The sequence below is a fragment of the Mustela erminea genome, chromosome 8, assembly GCF_009829155.1.
Source record: "Mustela erminea isolate mMusErm1 chromosome 8, mMusErm1.Pri, whole genome shotgun sequence".
Lineage (NCBI taxonomy): Eukaryota > Metazoa > Chordata > Mammalia > Carnivora > Mustelidae > Mustela > Mustela erminea.
Genome location: NC_045621.1, coordinates 37,449,682 through 37,464,595, shown reverse-complemented (window position 1 = coordinate 37,464,595; position 14,914 = coordinate 37,449,682). Strand labels below are relative to the sequence as shown.

Below are 14,914 nucleotides of genomic sequence, written 5' to 3'. Positions count from 1 at the left end.
GAGAAGAAGGGGAGAGTCTCTCTCTGAGATTAGAGACAGGGGACTGGGGCTGGGGAGGGGGAGGTGGGAGGCAGGGTGGGTTGGGGAGAAGTTATGGGTGGGGCTTTGGACCAGTAGGGATTTGAACTCCTGCCTGATGTGGAGGCTTGGGGAGTGCTGGGAGGATGCGATTTTCTGTTTTGTTTGATTTTTTTAAGTATTCTGTTTTGTTTATGCCGTTCTCCTTTGCTTCTTCCAGGCCCTCTGCAGTAACAACCTACATTGCTTCACACAGGGTTTGGGACCCCATTAGTGGTTTGTTTGTTTGTTTGTTTGTTTGTTTCAGATGGTCACCACCCCCAGGCATTAAGTATGAAGAAAAGATCAGGAAGGCTCTGTTTTATTTGGATTTTACAACTATCTCAGGAATGAAGGTTCCAACCAAATGCAGTGCTCTGGGTCTGAGTTATGGTCTTTCACTAAGATAGCAGGAACGCCATAAACCAAACAAGACATTTACTAGAATTATACTCTTTTTAATCTTCCCTGGCACTCAGTTTGTCTGTATAGCTGTGTGTTGACGCTGAAGGTAACTTAGAAGGTGATTCAGTAAATTCCCTGCGTGCTCTGGAAGGTGGTCAGGGCGGGAGATCTGAGGAGGTGTTTGTTACAAGTGCTGTGGATGCTACAGGAGCTGAGCTGGTTGGCTGACATCTCGTTTCACGGCTGGAGAACAATCCATCCGCTCTAGCAAGACAGAAAATGGTCGGGGTAAATGTCAATAAAGAAAGAATGAGAAAAATACATGTATGAAATTAAAATGTAAGACAAGGGGCGCCTGGGTGACTCAGTGGGTTAGGCTACTGCCTTTGCCTCAGGTCATGATCTCAGGGTCTTGGGATGGAGCCCAGGCTCTCTGAGCATCAGGCTCTCTGCTCAGCAGGCAGCCTGCTTCCCCTTCTCTCTCTGCCTGCCTCTCTGCCTACTTGTGATCTCTCTGTCTGTCAAATAAATAAATAAAATCTTTAAAAAAATGTAAGGAAATACACACCATTTCTCTCAAAGCTATGATTTTGATCAGATCAAAATATAAATGACATGATTCCAGCATTCAGTATTGGTATAATTACAAAAAGGAGCGAGGCGGGGCGCCTGGGTGGCTCAGTGGATTAAGCCACTGCCTTCAGCTCAGGACATGATCTCAGTGTCCTGGGATGGAGCCCCGCATCAGACTCTCTGGTGAACAGGGAGCCTGCTTCCCCTTCTCTCTCTGCCTGACTCTCCGCCTACTTGTGATCTCTCTCTCTGTCAAATAAATAAATAAAATCTTAAAAAAAAAAAAAAGGGGGGGAGCGAGGCTTTTGAACTTTGGGTTTCCCAGCCAGAGCGTACATCTTAGAGGTCTCATGTAACATGTATGGTATGCTTGTGTTTTAGGCAACTTTTTCCTGTACCTGTGAGGATCAGTACGTGGGTACCTTCTGTGAAGAATTTGATGCTTGCCAGCGGAAGCCGTGTCAGAATAACGCCAGCTGTGTGGATGCAAATGAGAAGCAAGATGGGAGCAATTTTACCTGTGTCTGCCTTGCTGGTATGATTTCCATAGATGAGTTATTATCAATCTCTCTGTAGAAGGTACACTTATTAAGGGTGGCTAAGTGACATATTGTCCAGCTGCTAGACAAGGCAACTTTAAATTTTTACAGATTGTCTCAGGCTGTGCTTCACAGGCTTGGGAATGGAAGAGTGAAATTCACATGGGGATAGACATCCTGTTCCTTGGCTGGCTTTCTGACACCGGGATGCTTCTGTCTTCGCAGTCCACCATTTTTATCTTGGGAAATGATATGTTTGGTCAAAGAGAGGGCTGGACATTTCAGAAACAGTTCTGCAAATATGTACCAAGTGTGGACTGGGACTGTGTGGGTGATGACACTCAGTAACAAGAAAATTCCAGGACAATCTGTGCAGGTTGCTGTGTCAAGCCACCTCATCTTCCCATTGATGTTAATTTCCTTTTGTTCGTGTATGTTCATTAGGCCAAGTACACTGTTCTCCTCAGTGTGGGAGGTCTTCAGTGTTCCTTGATCAGTATGGAGGATTGGTGGGCATTACTTGGAGACCAATGGGCAACCAGTAGGAGAGCACAAGCCAGTGTCCCCAGATTTCTGTGCTCTGCAGTCATCTTAATTGACTTACTGCTTAGCCAACTCGATTGTTAGCACTCAAGGAGCAGGAATGGCATTTCCCAATGAACATTCTGATATGGCTATTTTGATACAGCTTAAAAGAAAATACCAAATTCCTCCTTTTTTTTTTCTTTAACCATTAAATAGCATGCAAAACTGGCATCACCGTTCCTTTTTCTGTTTCATCTCTGGTTGCCAACATCTGCCTGATGCTATAGGAGTTGGGGAAAGCCAGAGGGATGGAGTAAAGGGACAGTTGGAGTGATGAAGTCTTTATTTTAAGAAACAGGATACAGAGGTGCAAAAGTTTATAGACAAAAACTGAAAGTTCTTCACTCATCTCTCCCAATCCAAAGCATCAGTCAGTCACTGGGGTAGGTTAGTAATCTGGTATATTCTTTCCAAACCTGTGTGTGTGTGTATCTCTGGGCGAGTGTGTGTATTTCTCTTGCACACCAGATAATTAAGTATTTTTCTATATGCTTTTTAAAAAACATGGTTATAGTATACATAATTGTTCTATAACTTGCTTTATTCCATGTATATTACATTTATAGTAGATCGTAGAGAACCTTTCATGTCAGTATGTACAGATTTGCCTCATTCATTTTTAACTGTTTCAGTGTGTCTCCTAAACTTGTATCTCCAGATCAGCCTCCCTTCAAGCTCACCTACTGGTTACCTGACATCTGCCTTTGGATGTCCCTGGCCACCTTAAGCTACGCCATTTACAAAACCAAGCTCATCATGCCCCCCTCCCACCTGCTCAGCTTCTAGTGTTCTAGTTCTATAAGACAGACATCTGCAAGTCATTTGAGGTGCCTCCCTCTCCCTTTGTCCACACCCCTTCTACCTCCAAGTGTTCTCCATTTGACCATCTGGAGACCTTGCAAATCCAGAACCCTCTCCACAGCCCCACGACAGCCACCCCCAGGCCAGCTGCCTCTGCCCCTTGTCTGTGCTGCTGAGGTCATCTGCCACTGCTTGTCCATACACTCCTGACTGTGCTACATGTTGAACCAGCGTGATTGTGCCAAAGGGAGCCCCCCTTTTGTCCCCATACCCTCCCTTCTCCACCTGGTGGCAGGTGATCATTTTCCTCTGCAGATCTGGTGTGATTGCCTTCCTACTTCAATCCCTTCTTCCCATTGCTCTTTGGTCCATGATCTGTCCCTCGCCCCCCTTTCCAGCCCCATCTCACCCCACTGCCCACCTTGCTCTGGGCCTGACCATCTTGGCCATTCCTGTCCCCGACAGCCCAAGCTTGCTCCTTCAGCTGTGGGCCCACCTCTCCTCTTTGTGCCTGGATGGCTCTTCCTCCTGCCTCCCTTTGACTTGGGTAACTACTCCAAGGTTTTTGTTTCAGACCTCTGTGAAATGCCACCTGTCCTTGGGAAGCCTCACTAAGCGTTTCAAGCTAGGTTCCCTCCCTTTTCTCCTTTCATAACCGTGTGGTCCTTGCCTTGACAGCCTTCATCTGTTTTCAGTGTTCATTTACACGTGTGACCTTTTGATGACTGCCTGTCTTCGCCACCAGTGTTAACCTCATGGGAGTGGGGCCTGAATCAATCTAGCTCATCACTGTATCCCACAGGGTCTGACAAATCACGGGCGCTCAATCAAGGTGTTGATAAGGTGAATTAATGGAAGCATAGGGGTATGGCCTCGTGTTTTAAACCATTCCTCTAGTGATGGATATTTAAGATGTTTTCAATTTCTCTTTTATAAGGAATGTCAGAACAAATAAAGAACCTTCTATAAATGGTCTCAGTCGGGTGGGTGGGTGGAGCTTGTCACTGTTTGGACTGAAATGATTTCAGTTTGATATTTTACCCAAGTCTGTTCTTAAAGGGCATGTCTCCATTTTATGAAAGGAACTCATGTGCACTGAATCAGAAGGGTCATAAGGCAGGGTTGGTGACACTCTCTCATCTTGTCCATAGCCTGCTTTTTCATATATTTACTTAGCTCTTTTAATAATGTAACAATCACTGGTGAAATCAACTTCCAAACCAGAAGTTCAACCCTGTAACTAATCATATAGTCTCCTCACTAGCCCTTCCCTGACTTCCCCTTTCTATCTAGGGGTCCTGATCATTCTGAATCTTGAGTGGATTAGTCCTTTGTTTCCCTTTTTATAAAGTTTTAATATTTACAAATTTTTATAGAAGGAATTAGTTTTGCTTTAATTGTTTTCCATTTATAAAAACAGCACCATGTGTGAATGCTGTTATGGTGTTGTGCGTGTAATTCTCTGGTGTTTGAGTTCATTCTTTTGGGCTGCTATGTAAAGTTCCATTCATCTATTTGCCCGTGGACAGGGAATGATGCACATCTGTGTATGTGTCTCCTGTCATGTACGTATTCGCAACTGTTTCAGGTATCCACCTCAGAGCGGAATTGTTGGAACATAGGCTGTGTAACTGATCACTTACAGGAGGTCACACCACACTCTTTTCCCAACTGGTTGTGCTAATAAGTACTCGGACATGTGATGCATAATTGGTTTTGTGAATTCATATCCTTTTCAATGTTTTATGTCAGAAGTTTTAATTTTTGCTAATGGGATGGTATGAAAAGGTATCTCAGGGTGGTTTCTGTATTTTGTGGTTCACTAATGACACTGAGCTCCTCTTCATGTTGTTATTACCTGTGTGTGTCTTTCCTATGGAATGCTATCTTTCTATCTCTTGCTCCTGTGTCTGTGTCCTTGTTTGTTGGTAGAAGTCCTTTGTTTCTTTTTGATACTAACCATTTGTCAGCTGAATGAATTGCAAGTATTTTCTCCAAGTTTGTATGTTGTCTTTTCACTTTGCAGGGTCTTTGGATGCGTGGACATTCTTACTATGTTTTGCAAAGTTTACTTCTCTAGTTACTACATTTTTATCCCGTTTAAGAAAATATTTTTTTGCTTGAAGAGTTAAAAGACATTAATCTATATTTTTCACCCAGCATTTCAAAATTTGGCTTTTGCCAACCTTTAATTAAAATGAAATTTATTTTTGTATGTGTTGAGAAAGGGATCTGATTTCATCTTTTACTATAATTTTATTTTTCTTCTTCTTTGAAAGTACCCCATTTGCATCAATATGGAATATTATACCTTATACCTCCATATACCTTATACCTTATACCTCCTTATACCTCCAACAGAAGTAGGAATAACTGGATGCCTAATACACTTTTAACTGTGCAGACTCTCAGGCATTTCTTCACTGTCAAGGTTTAGCCATTGATTTGAAATGTTCAGATTTTTGCTTCTAGGGGGGAAAAGAACTTCACCTTTATCATCTAAGACGACTTAACATCTCCCATGTCAATAGCACATCCTGGCTAGGTGGCGCATATGTGTATATAGGATATTCCTTGGGACTTCTAATAATACCAATAACAATAAAAAATACTTTGACTCTCAGTTGGCATCAGGGCCAGGGAGTTGTATTGCAAGAATATGAATTTTGATAATTCTACTTAGACAGACTCAGAGATGGTTTGGTGATTGCCAGTAAACTCATCAGGAACCCAGGAGACAGCAGGCAAATTGATCTTGATTTACAAAATGATCATCTTTTATTTCTTCTATTACAAGAACAAAGCTATCTGATAATACCACATTTGTAAATAATAGCAAATTATGGTTCTAATAAGCTATTTCTAATGGTTGTCCTATATCCTGAATATCACACATTTAAAACTTCCAATCTTTAGAAACAAGGTATAGATACCTTTGTGCATTGGTCACAGTTTAAACAACTTTAAAAAATAATATACATAATCTGCACTGACATTTGATCACATAGTTCCCTGAGGTACTTGAACAGCATGTGGTTTGCTTGGAGTTCGCCACTTGTGAGAAAATCCATCTATCCAGGAGTCCTTTCTCATTTCATAAAAGTGTAAAGCAGTCATAGAACCACAGTTTTCCTCAGTGTCTCCTGCTGTCCTTGAACCTGCAGTACTTGCCTTCTGTTTCCTGAGGTGGCCTTGCCTGGGCTGGGGTCTCTCCACCATCCAGCCTCTGTCAGGGTCTCCCCGACTCCCAGCAGCTTTCCTTCCTTGCCTTTCACAGAGCTGGGTCTGTGCCTTCCCTTCCCCATGGCCTCCATTCATCTTCATGTTCTAGAACAGATCCCAATTCTGAGCTAGAAGAGATATAAGAAAGGTTACCCTGGTGCCCTCGCTCTTTGCTCATCTAGTTTTGGACTTTGCCCAGCTGTTCTCTTAAGCAGGGCTCTACCTTCTCCATTCTCATTCCCTGTGGGACAAGCCCCACCCCCTTCTAGCTTCTAGCTCCGCCTCTCAATAAGCTGCTCACTGCAGTCAGTATATGCTTGGCCAAGAATATTTAGGGTAACACTTGACTGTACTGGAATAATATGTCCATCACCAAACCTCAGTGGCTCCCAAGAAAAGGTTATTTCCTGTCATATCGTAGTCTGAGGAAGGATATGCATGACACTGGAAGCTCTGAGACCTCTCTAAGAGACCACATGCAGGGACAGAAGCAAGGTGCTAGAAGTTGCAGACACTCTGAAGGTGCTAGAAGTTGCAGACACTCTGAAGGATAGCATCGTATTTGAAATCGTTGTAACCACTTAGTTTTCAGGTGACAAGAAGCTGTGAACTCCCCAGTGACACTGGTTGGGCGTGATGAGGTGAACAGGTTGGGGCCACCCGTGAGACTTAATAAAGACAAGTTTAGTGGCAAACTAATATGAGGGACAGAGTCAGAAGGGTCTCTTATTTTTAAAATTACAGCATAGTATTTAAGAGCACAGGTTCTGGAGACAGAACGCCCAGATCTCAATCCCAACCAACTAGACCTTGAACATGGGCTGTTTCCCCTGTTTGTTTCCCATCCAGCTCCAGCGTCATACTGTTTGGTCCAGAAAAAGCTTCCTGGACACTCTGCTTTGTTGCCTGAGGTTTCGTGAGTCCCCAGGTGCTAGAGTCAGCCTCGTGGTCTAGACCCTGACCCATCTGCCCTGTGGTGTAGACACTGCCTGTCCCCACTTGACCACAGCCTCTAGAACCAGCAGTTTTCACGCTGCTATGTCCTTCTTGTTTTCTAGTCCAGCTCCTTGAGTGAGTTACACAACCTCTCTGGGCCTGCTTCTTTGCTTCTGCAAGATTACAGCAACCCTCATCGTGAGTTAGGAATGTCATGTGAGAACCAAGCGCCTGGTCTGTTTCTCACCCATCTCCAGTATCTAGCCCAGTGCCTGGCACATAGTAGGTGCTCAGTAAATGTCTGCTGACTAATGAAAGAATGAGCAGAGGGAGAAGAAATTTTAACAAGGTGCACAGATGTGTAGTAGGGACTCACAGCCCTCGCCTCTCCTCTCTGGGCTCCTCCCTGTAGCACACATTGTGTGTTTTTACCTCCCACATCACACTTGGCTGGTTGAGGGCAGCAACTGTTACATTCTACTCCTTTTTACTTCTCTGCCCCTGTCAGTGCCCAGCCCCGGGCCTCCCACAGTCATAGACACAGAATACATGATTACATTGAAATGTAGTTTCTTTAATCAGGATTCAGTTTATAAAAGCCTTCTAATGTTGAGAATATAGTTTTTCCTCAAAGGAGCTATTACTTTTTCTGAAAAGAGCTGTGATAAATCTTCAAAACTGTCACTGCCAAAATGTTATTAGCATCAAGCAAAGCATTTTTCACCTTCAGAGCACTTCACTGTTCCAACTTATTGGTGATTTCAGCCGATTATAAAAAAACAAAACAAAAACCCAAATTTGTCATTTCTGAGGCACAGAGAGCGCAGCGTGTGTTTCCGTCCCAGCTCTACCCTTAAACACTGAGTGTTGCTCAGGTATGTGTCCAGATCCCTCTGAACAGTGAGTTAGCAGCGGGTCACCTCCTCCTGGAGTCACCTCCTCCTGGGGACACATCCTGAGTAGGCTAGGCTGTCCCTGCTCACGCCCAGCCTTACTCACCTCAGGAAGTCCACGTGTGAGCAGGTGAATGTGTTTTTTTGGCTAGTGGCTTAGTTCAGAAGTTCAGAGTGGAAGGCCCTATTCAGACATTTCACATAAGGTGAATTATTCAATATGTGGCCTTTTGTGTCTGGCTTTTTTCACTTGGCATCACATTTTCAAGGTTCTTCCATGTTGTAGTGCGTCACCAGGGCTTTGTGGCTTTTTATGGCTGAGTAACATCCCATTGTGTGGAGACACCATCTTGTTTATTTGTTTGTCCACTGAGGCACAATTGGATTGTTCCCACCTTTGGGCTGCTGTGGACAGCACGTCTGTGAACCCCGCCCTGGGTATGCCCGCCCTTCTCTCCTCCCCCACGGCCGCATGCTTCCAGCCTCTCCTGTCTTCCTCGGTCTCTCTGGGGTCCTCCGACTTCCCCCTTCATCCCTGGCTTCTCATTGGCAGGAATTCCAAGGTCTTGTCTTTTTTTAATTTTTTTTTAAGATTTTATTTCTTTATTTGACAGACAGAGACCACAAGTAGGCTGAGAGTCAGGCAGAGAGAGAGGCGGGGAAGCAGGCTCCCCACTGAGCAGAGAGCCCGATGCGGGGCTCGATCCCAGGACCCTGAGATCATGACCTGAGCGGAAGGCAGCGGCTTAACCCACTGAGCCACCCAGGCGCCCCTCCAAGGTCTCATCTTAAATCAAGTCCCCAACAAGCAATAATTTAGTAAGTCCTTGCTGCTGCCTCCGTACGGGGGTCTCCTCCTCCCCCTCCCTCTGGCCTGCCCCCGTCCTCCTCCCTCGTCTTCTCATCACTGCCACACACTGGTTTTGCTCCAGACTGGGATTTCCTACCCATTTACTTACACTTCCCTTCTCTGTGTATCGTGGAACTTCTCCGAGGTCACTGGTGGTGTCCTTCCCACCAATTTCCAAGTCTCTTTCTTTGTCCTTGTCTCTTCGAAGCTCTTCCCACCTGGCTTACAGAACACTGCATGTTGTCTGCTCTCCTGAGGCTAGCCCGGCCCTCCTCCCCTCTTTGCTGTCCCTCCTCTCTCTCAGGAACTCCTCCTTGTTTACCTTGTCCTGCTGCCTCCCTCTGCCTTGACAGCAGTCACTCGTGCTGAGCTGTCACCTCTCAGTGTCTGGGTTTCAGATCCTTGCTTCCCTCCTGTCACCTCAGTTCCAGCACCTTCATGGACTTGGCCCTGATGCCCTGCTAATGCCTCAGCCCCTCCTCAGACCCAACGGGGTCCCACACATACATTCAAGCCTGACTTCTTTCGAGGCTTCTGGTTTCTATCCGCCTTCCTATCACCACCCTTGATGCTCAGGCTGGGAGCTCAGGCCTCACGACCCACTCCCTCGTCTTATTTATCTCTGGACGGTCCCCAGGTTTGCTCTCTTGAGGGTGATTTCCCATGTGCCCCAGCTCTCCCCCGTGCCCCCGCCGGTCCCCAGTCTGGGCTGTTGTCACCTGCTGCTGGAGTGACTGTGATAAGCCTGCCCACCCTCTCCATGGTCCTCCTCGCTTCCAGCGGTGGCGCTGCATTCCAGAAGCCCCAGGCTGGCGATGCTGAGCAGGGCTGAGAGGTCAGAAGGCCCGAGTGCCCAGCCTGCTCCCCCACTCCTCATTCTCCCTGGGACGTCAGGGCAATGACGCCTTGAGGCTGAGGTTTCAGAAACGTGACTGGCCCAAATGCCCGCTGCTGTTACTGTGCATATAAGCCAGGAATGGAGGCCCTACGCGTTGCGCAGCCACTGCTTCCCCTGCAGGTGGTTTGGCCTTAGCTCCTCTGCACTGTCCCTGTCTGGTGAACCAGCGTGGATCCCGTGGGACCCTCAAAGCATCTTTTCCATTCTGCTAAGACCTACACCCTGCCCACCCTTCCTGCCTCAGGGCTAGCCTTGCGTGGCTCTCAGTGTTTCCTTCCTTTCTTTCTTTCTTTTTTCTTTTTTTAAAGATTTTATTTATTTATTTGACAGACAGAGATCACAAGTAGGCAGAGAGGCAGGCAGAGAGAGAGGGAAGCGGGCTCCCTGCTGAGCAGAGAGCCTGATGTGGGGCTCCATCCCAGGACCCTGGGATCATGACCCGACCTGAAGGCAGAGGCTTTACCCCACTGAGCCACCCAGGTGCGCTGGATCTCAGTGCTTTCAAACAAGCCTCATGAAAAGGAAATAAAACATACACGAGAAGTAAAGAAATGTGGGGGTTGGATCTATGGTCCTGGGTTTGATTCCAAGCTGAGCTGCTCACTGACGCTACCTTGTTCCCTTGAGCCCCAAGTTCTTCCACCTGTGAAATGGAACAAGTCTCGGCCTTGTAGGAGTTAAAGAGAACATACCCACATGCACATACAGTACAAACACACACACACACACACACACACACACACACACACACACACACAGAGGCCCAGAATGGGGGATTCACAAAGGACACCTTTTGCAACCTGCAAATGCTAGTAAGAGTTGGGAGGGACGGGCACTGCCATTCTCATTCTCTCCCTAGACACTGTGCCCATGCCCCCCATGTCCCTCTGGAATCCCCCCTTTTTGTCTCCACCACAGCACCTATGCTGAAGAAGAAGGGAGGAGAGTTAAGCTCTCCCCCCAGATTGAAGAGAATGAGGACAGGAGGTGACCAGCCTGCGACACCCCTTCCCCACGTCTGCCTTCTGTTCAGAAACCTTCAAAGATGCCCCATTGGGAACCCCAGCTCCTCAGTGTGTGGATTGGAAACCCCAGCCCCGTCTTCGTCCCCTACCCCTAGCCAGTGCATCTGAATGGGTCTGATTTGGCACTGTGTCCCTGCTTTAGCCCACCCCGTGTGTTTGTTTCCTAGGAACGCGTCTTCGCTCCTTTTCCGGAGTGGGAGCTCCCTGCAGACAGGGGCTGCATCTAAGTATCTTTTAGTCCCTCTGACCGTGAATTTTTCACTCACACAAAATGCTTTCTTGAGGAAGGAATACCTTCTCTATAGTTTGGCTTATTATACAAACCTAGAATTTAATTGATAAATGTCTTTAAGTCAGTCCCTTAACTTGTTGGTCTCATGGAATAAATTCTGAATTTAATGTTTTCTCCCTTTTTGTTTCAGTTTCTCTTGGGGGGGTCGTCAGAACATATTTAAAGGAAGGAACTTTTTTTTTTTTTTTAAGATTGTTTTATTTATTAGAGAGAGAGAGAGAGAAAGTGTGAGCATGAGTCTGATGGGGGAGAGAGGGAGAAGGAGACCCCCCGCTGACTGGGGAGCCAGACCTGGGACTTGATCCAGGACCCCAGGATCATGACCTGCAGATGCTTAATGACTAAGCTACCCTGGTGCCCTTAAAGAAAGGAACTTTTGAGAAATATCTCCCACTTTGTAATCACCAGATTAGGACCTATTGGTGTCACACGTAGCTTGGCCTATATCAAGCTCATGATTTCTTATTTGGGTTCTAGGAAAATGGAATGAAAGAGATTATTTTAGAAATAGCCATGCATGGTGCTTACATAGTCATTAATTACTTTATAATGAGAGCCTCCAGTCCCTGGCTCTATGCTAGGGGCTGGGGGGAAAAATCAGCAACACCTGCTCTTAAATACTAGGAAAGCCGATCCAGAAACAACGCAGTGACAGGCACAGTCATTCAGCCTGGGGGCTCCCAATCACAAAAAGAAAAAAAAAAAAAACCCATGGCAACAGTATACTTGGGAAAGGCTTTTTAAGAGAATATTTGACTTTCACTTTTTGATCTTCTTCTTTTGTAATCTGTGTCATATGTACAACTCTTACATGAATAATATTAACATTTGATATTTTAAAAAGCTGCTGTTAGTTTTCCAGATCAGTAGTTCTCAGCCTTTAGCATGTACCTTGTGTCAGAATCACCTGGAAGCCTTCTGAAAACTCAGATTGCAGCCTGTACCCCTCCCCACCCCCTCCCAGGGGTCTTTGACTCTGCAGGTCTGGGATGATGCTGGTGCATGGACCACACTTGGAGCACTGCTGATCTAAGCTGCCTGGTAAAAACCAAGAGATCCAAAAATATTGGCATATGGCTTGGCAGAGTTAAAATCCTTAAATTTTCCATTCATTCAAAAATATTGAACCATCTGCGATGTACCAGGCATGATGCAAGACTATGCAATTGATAGAAATGGCTCCTGCTTCTTGGGGAGGGTCTCACTGGGTCATGACAATTGTCCTGGAGGTCGGGTATTGTCAATTCTCCATATTTCACCCAGGGAGGACGTGAAGGTCAAAGTCAGTCCTTTGATGTGCTATTCAGCAGATCTTTTATTGCCCTCCCGGACTTCTGACTCTCCTTTCCACTGTGCCTCTGGCCTATGTGCTTATTAGATGTGGTTACTTTCTCACCTTGAGATGAATTTTCTTAATTTTGCAGAATGTCCACATCCTTCCATGTTTTCCTATTGCACATTCCAATTTTAATTATATTTTATTGATTGCCTTTCACAGATGGGCCTCCTCTGTCTTCCTTTCTTTGCCTTTGGTTTTTAAATCATGTTTGCATTTGTTCGGGTGTGTTTGTTTTTCCCCTGCCAGCAGATCTTACTTTTTTCCTGTTAAATAATTCCTGCCTTCTGACTTTGAAATTGGATGCCTCCCAGATTGAATGTCTAGATGGCCCACAGATTCCTGCTATTTATTTCCTGCTTCAGTGTGCTAATATTAGGCACTCCCTCTCTGCCGCAGGGGCTGAAGTCCCAGCCCAGCTGCTCTGATCCCCCCAGGACAGGAGCTGAGGCTGGTGGGTTCTCCCTGCAGCATTAGGCTTTCAGTACAAATCTAACAGCTTTGCCTTGCTGCACAGCTGGGCTATTAAAAGACCAGGGATGATAAAAATAGTTCCCACCACCATTCCCACCTTGGAAGCTTTCAGGACAGCTCTCCAAAGAAACAATTAGATTCTATCTCAGGGAGTCAGAGCCACACAGAGGTATATTTTTATTTCAGCAGAGGGATCATGAAGTAAACATCATGTTCAAAAACAGTTGCAGGGGGAGGGAGGAGGTTTAGAAAAACACCTGATTGATTGCCTTGTTTTTTAAATAGCCTGATTCATTTGGCCAACGATGCTTCCTTGTAATCTATCAGTGAACTCTAGAAGGCTTTCCTTCATTTCAAGAGTACAGTCAGATAGACTGTGATTTGGGGGTGCTGAGGGGTGCAGAGTTTGGGTTATGTTGCTGGCAATCAAAAGACACTGGCAGGATGTGTTTTTTTCCAAACCATCTGGATATTCACAGGAAAACTTAACCATTTTTTCTCTGTACACCAATAAATTTTAAATTATATTTTCTACTTAAATACGAAATAGTATAAAATTAAATGCTCCAAGTGTACATTAGACCAAATGTGATCTGGGAATGCATCCACTGAATGGATTATCGGGTTCAATGTGTTTCCTTAAAGGTGCCTGGTCGTCTTTGCCATCTGCCAGCCTTCACTCGTACACGCAGTTGATTTCACCCGACATCATTTCTCACGGTTAGGTGCCTTAAAAGCACTAAGCTTCCATTTAGAGTTTAGAGCTTTGCCAATCGTCCCATATGTCCTTGAAAGGCATCCTTATTACATATCCCAAGGCATAACTTTCTTCTATCTGCTTTGTTGAAGTAGAATGTTCTCCAAAGAGACAGTAAAACTTCTGTGGTTCCCTAAAAGGAGAGATCAGTATTTCCGGTAATCGCCTGTTCATGAACCAATTATTTTATTTATTCATTGAATGTCACAATTATTCATTCCTCAGTAATGAAGCTTTCGGACTCAAGTAGTTTATTTTAAAATGGTCTTGAACTCGTTAGAGGTTATAAATATTCCTAGCGATTCTGATTTTTTTAAAGATTTTATTTATTTATTTGACAGACAGAAATCACAAGTAGGTAGAGAGGCAGGCAGAGAGAGAGGAAGGGAAGCAGTACCCACCCAGCAAAGAGCCCGATGTGGGGCTCCATCCCAGGACCCTGGGATCATGACCCGAGCTGAAGGCAGAGGCTTTAATCCACTGAGCCACCCAGGTGCCCCACAATTCTGATCTTTTAAAAACGTGCTGAAGGTTCTGTTTCCCTGCTTTGAAAGGATTGGATTCTGTTTAAGGGAAGATAAGAGGCGTTGGGATGAAAACAAGTGATTTTGGTCTCAAAGACCAAGGTCTCATTGACTTAAACCAGGGTTTCTCACCCCTGGCAAGACGAATAATTAGGGCTGGATCATACTTTGTTGTAGGGGACTATCCCGTGTGTTGTAGGATGTCAGTAGTTCCATAGATGTGACAATGGACAATGTCTCCAGACATTATCAAATGTGATGGGAGACTCACCCTGGTGGAGAACCACTGATGTAGGGGATTAAATCCTGCCAGGGGCTGTGGCAGGGGCAAGAAACCTGTTTTAGGTCTGTTGATTTGCCGTGTCACAGGCACCTGTTGAAGGCGCTGAACATTTCCTGGAGAAGCAAGACTGAAGTTCAGAAGAGGATCGCTGTAACTTTCCATCCATCCCAGTCTGGCCAACAGTGGGGCAGGGGGAAGGGCACTTTAGCAGAGCCATTGTTCCATTGTGCTATCTCCAAAATCGGAAGTACTCATTGTAGAACGCAAGGTGATTTTATTTATTTATTTATTTATTTAAATTAAAAAATAATTTTTTTTTTTTAAAGATTTTATTTATTTATTTGACAGAGAGAAATCACAAGTAGATGGAGAGGCAGGCAGAGAGAGAGAGAGAGGGAAGCAGGCTCCCTGCCGAGCAGAGAGCCCGATGCGGGACTCGATCCCAGGACCCTGAGATCATGACC

The 14,914-nt window shown here is 45.4% G+C and overlaps 1 protein-coding gene across 1 annotated transcript in view; it reads left to right on the top strand.

The window, feature by feature from the left end:
• The window catches only part of DNER (delta/notch like EGF repeat containing), a 315,286-nt gene that overhangs the window by 203,319 nt on the left and 97,053 nt on the right, over nucleotides 1–14,914 (top strand). The window contains exon 6 of the mRNA XM_032355065.1: nucleotides 1,417–1,570. Coding sequence (XP_032210956.1) covers nucleotides 1,417–1,570 — 154 coding nt within the window. The remainder of the gene's footprint in view (nucleotides 1–1,416; nucleotides 1,571–14,914) is intronic.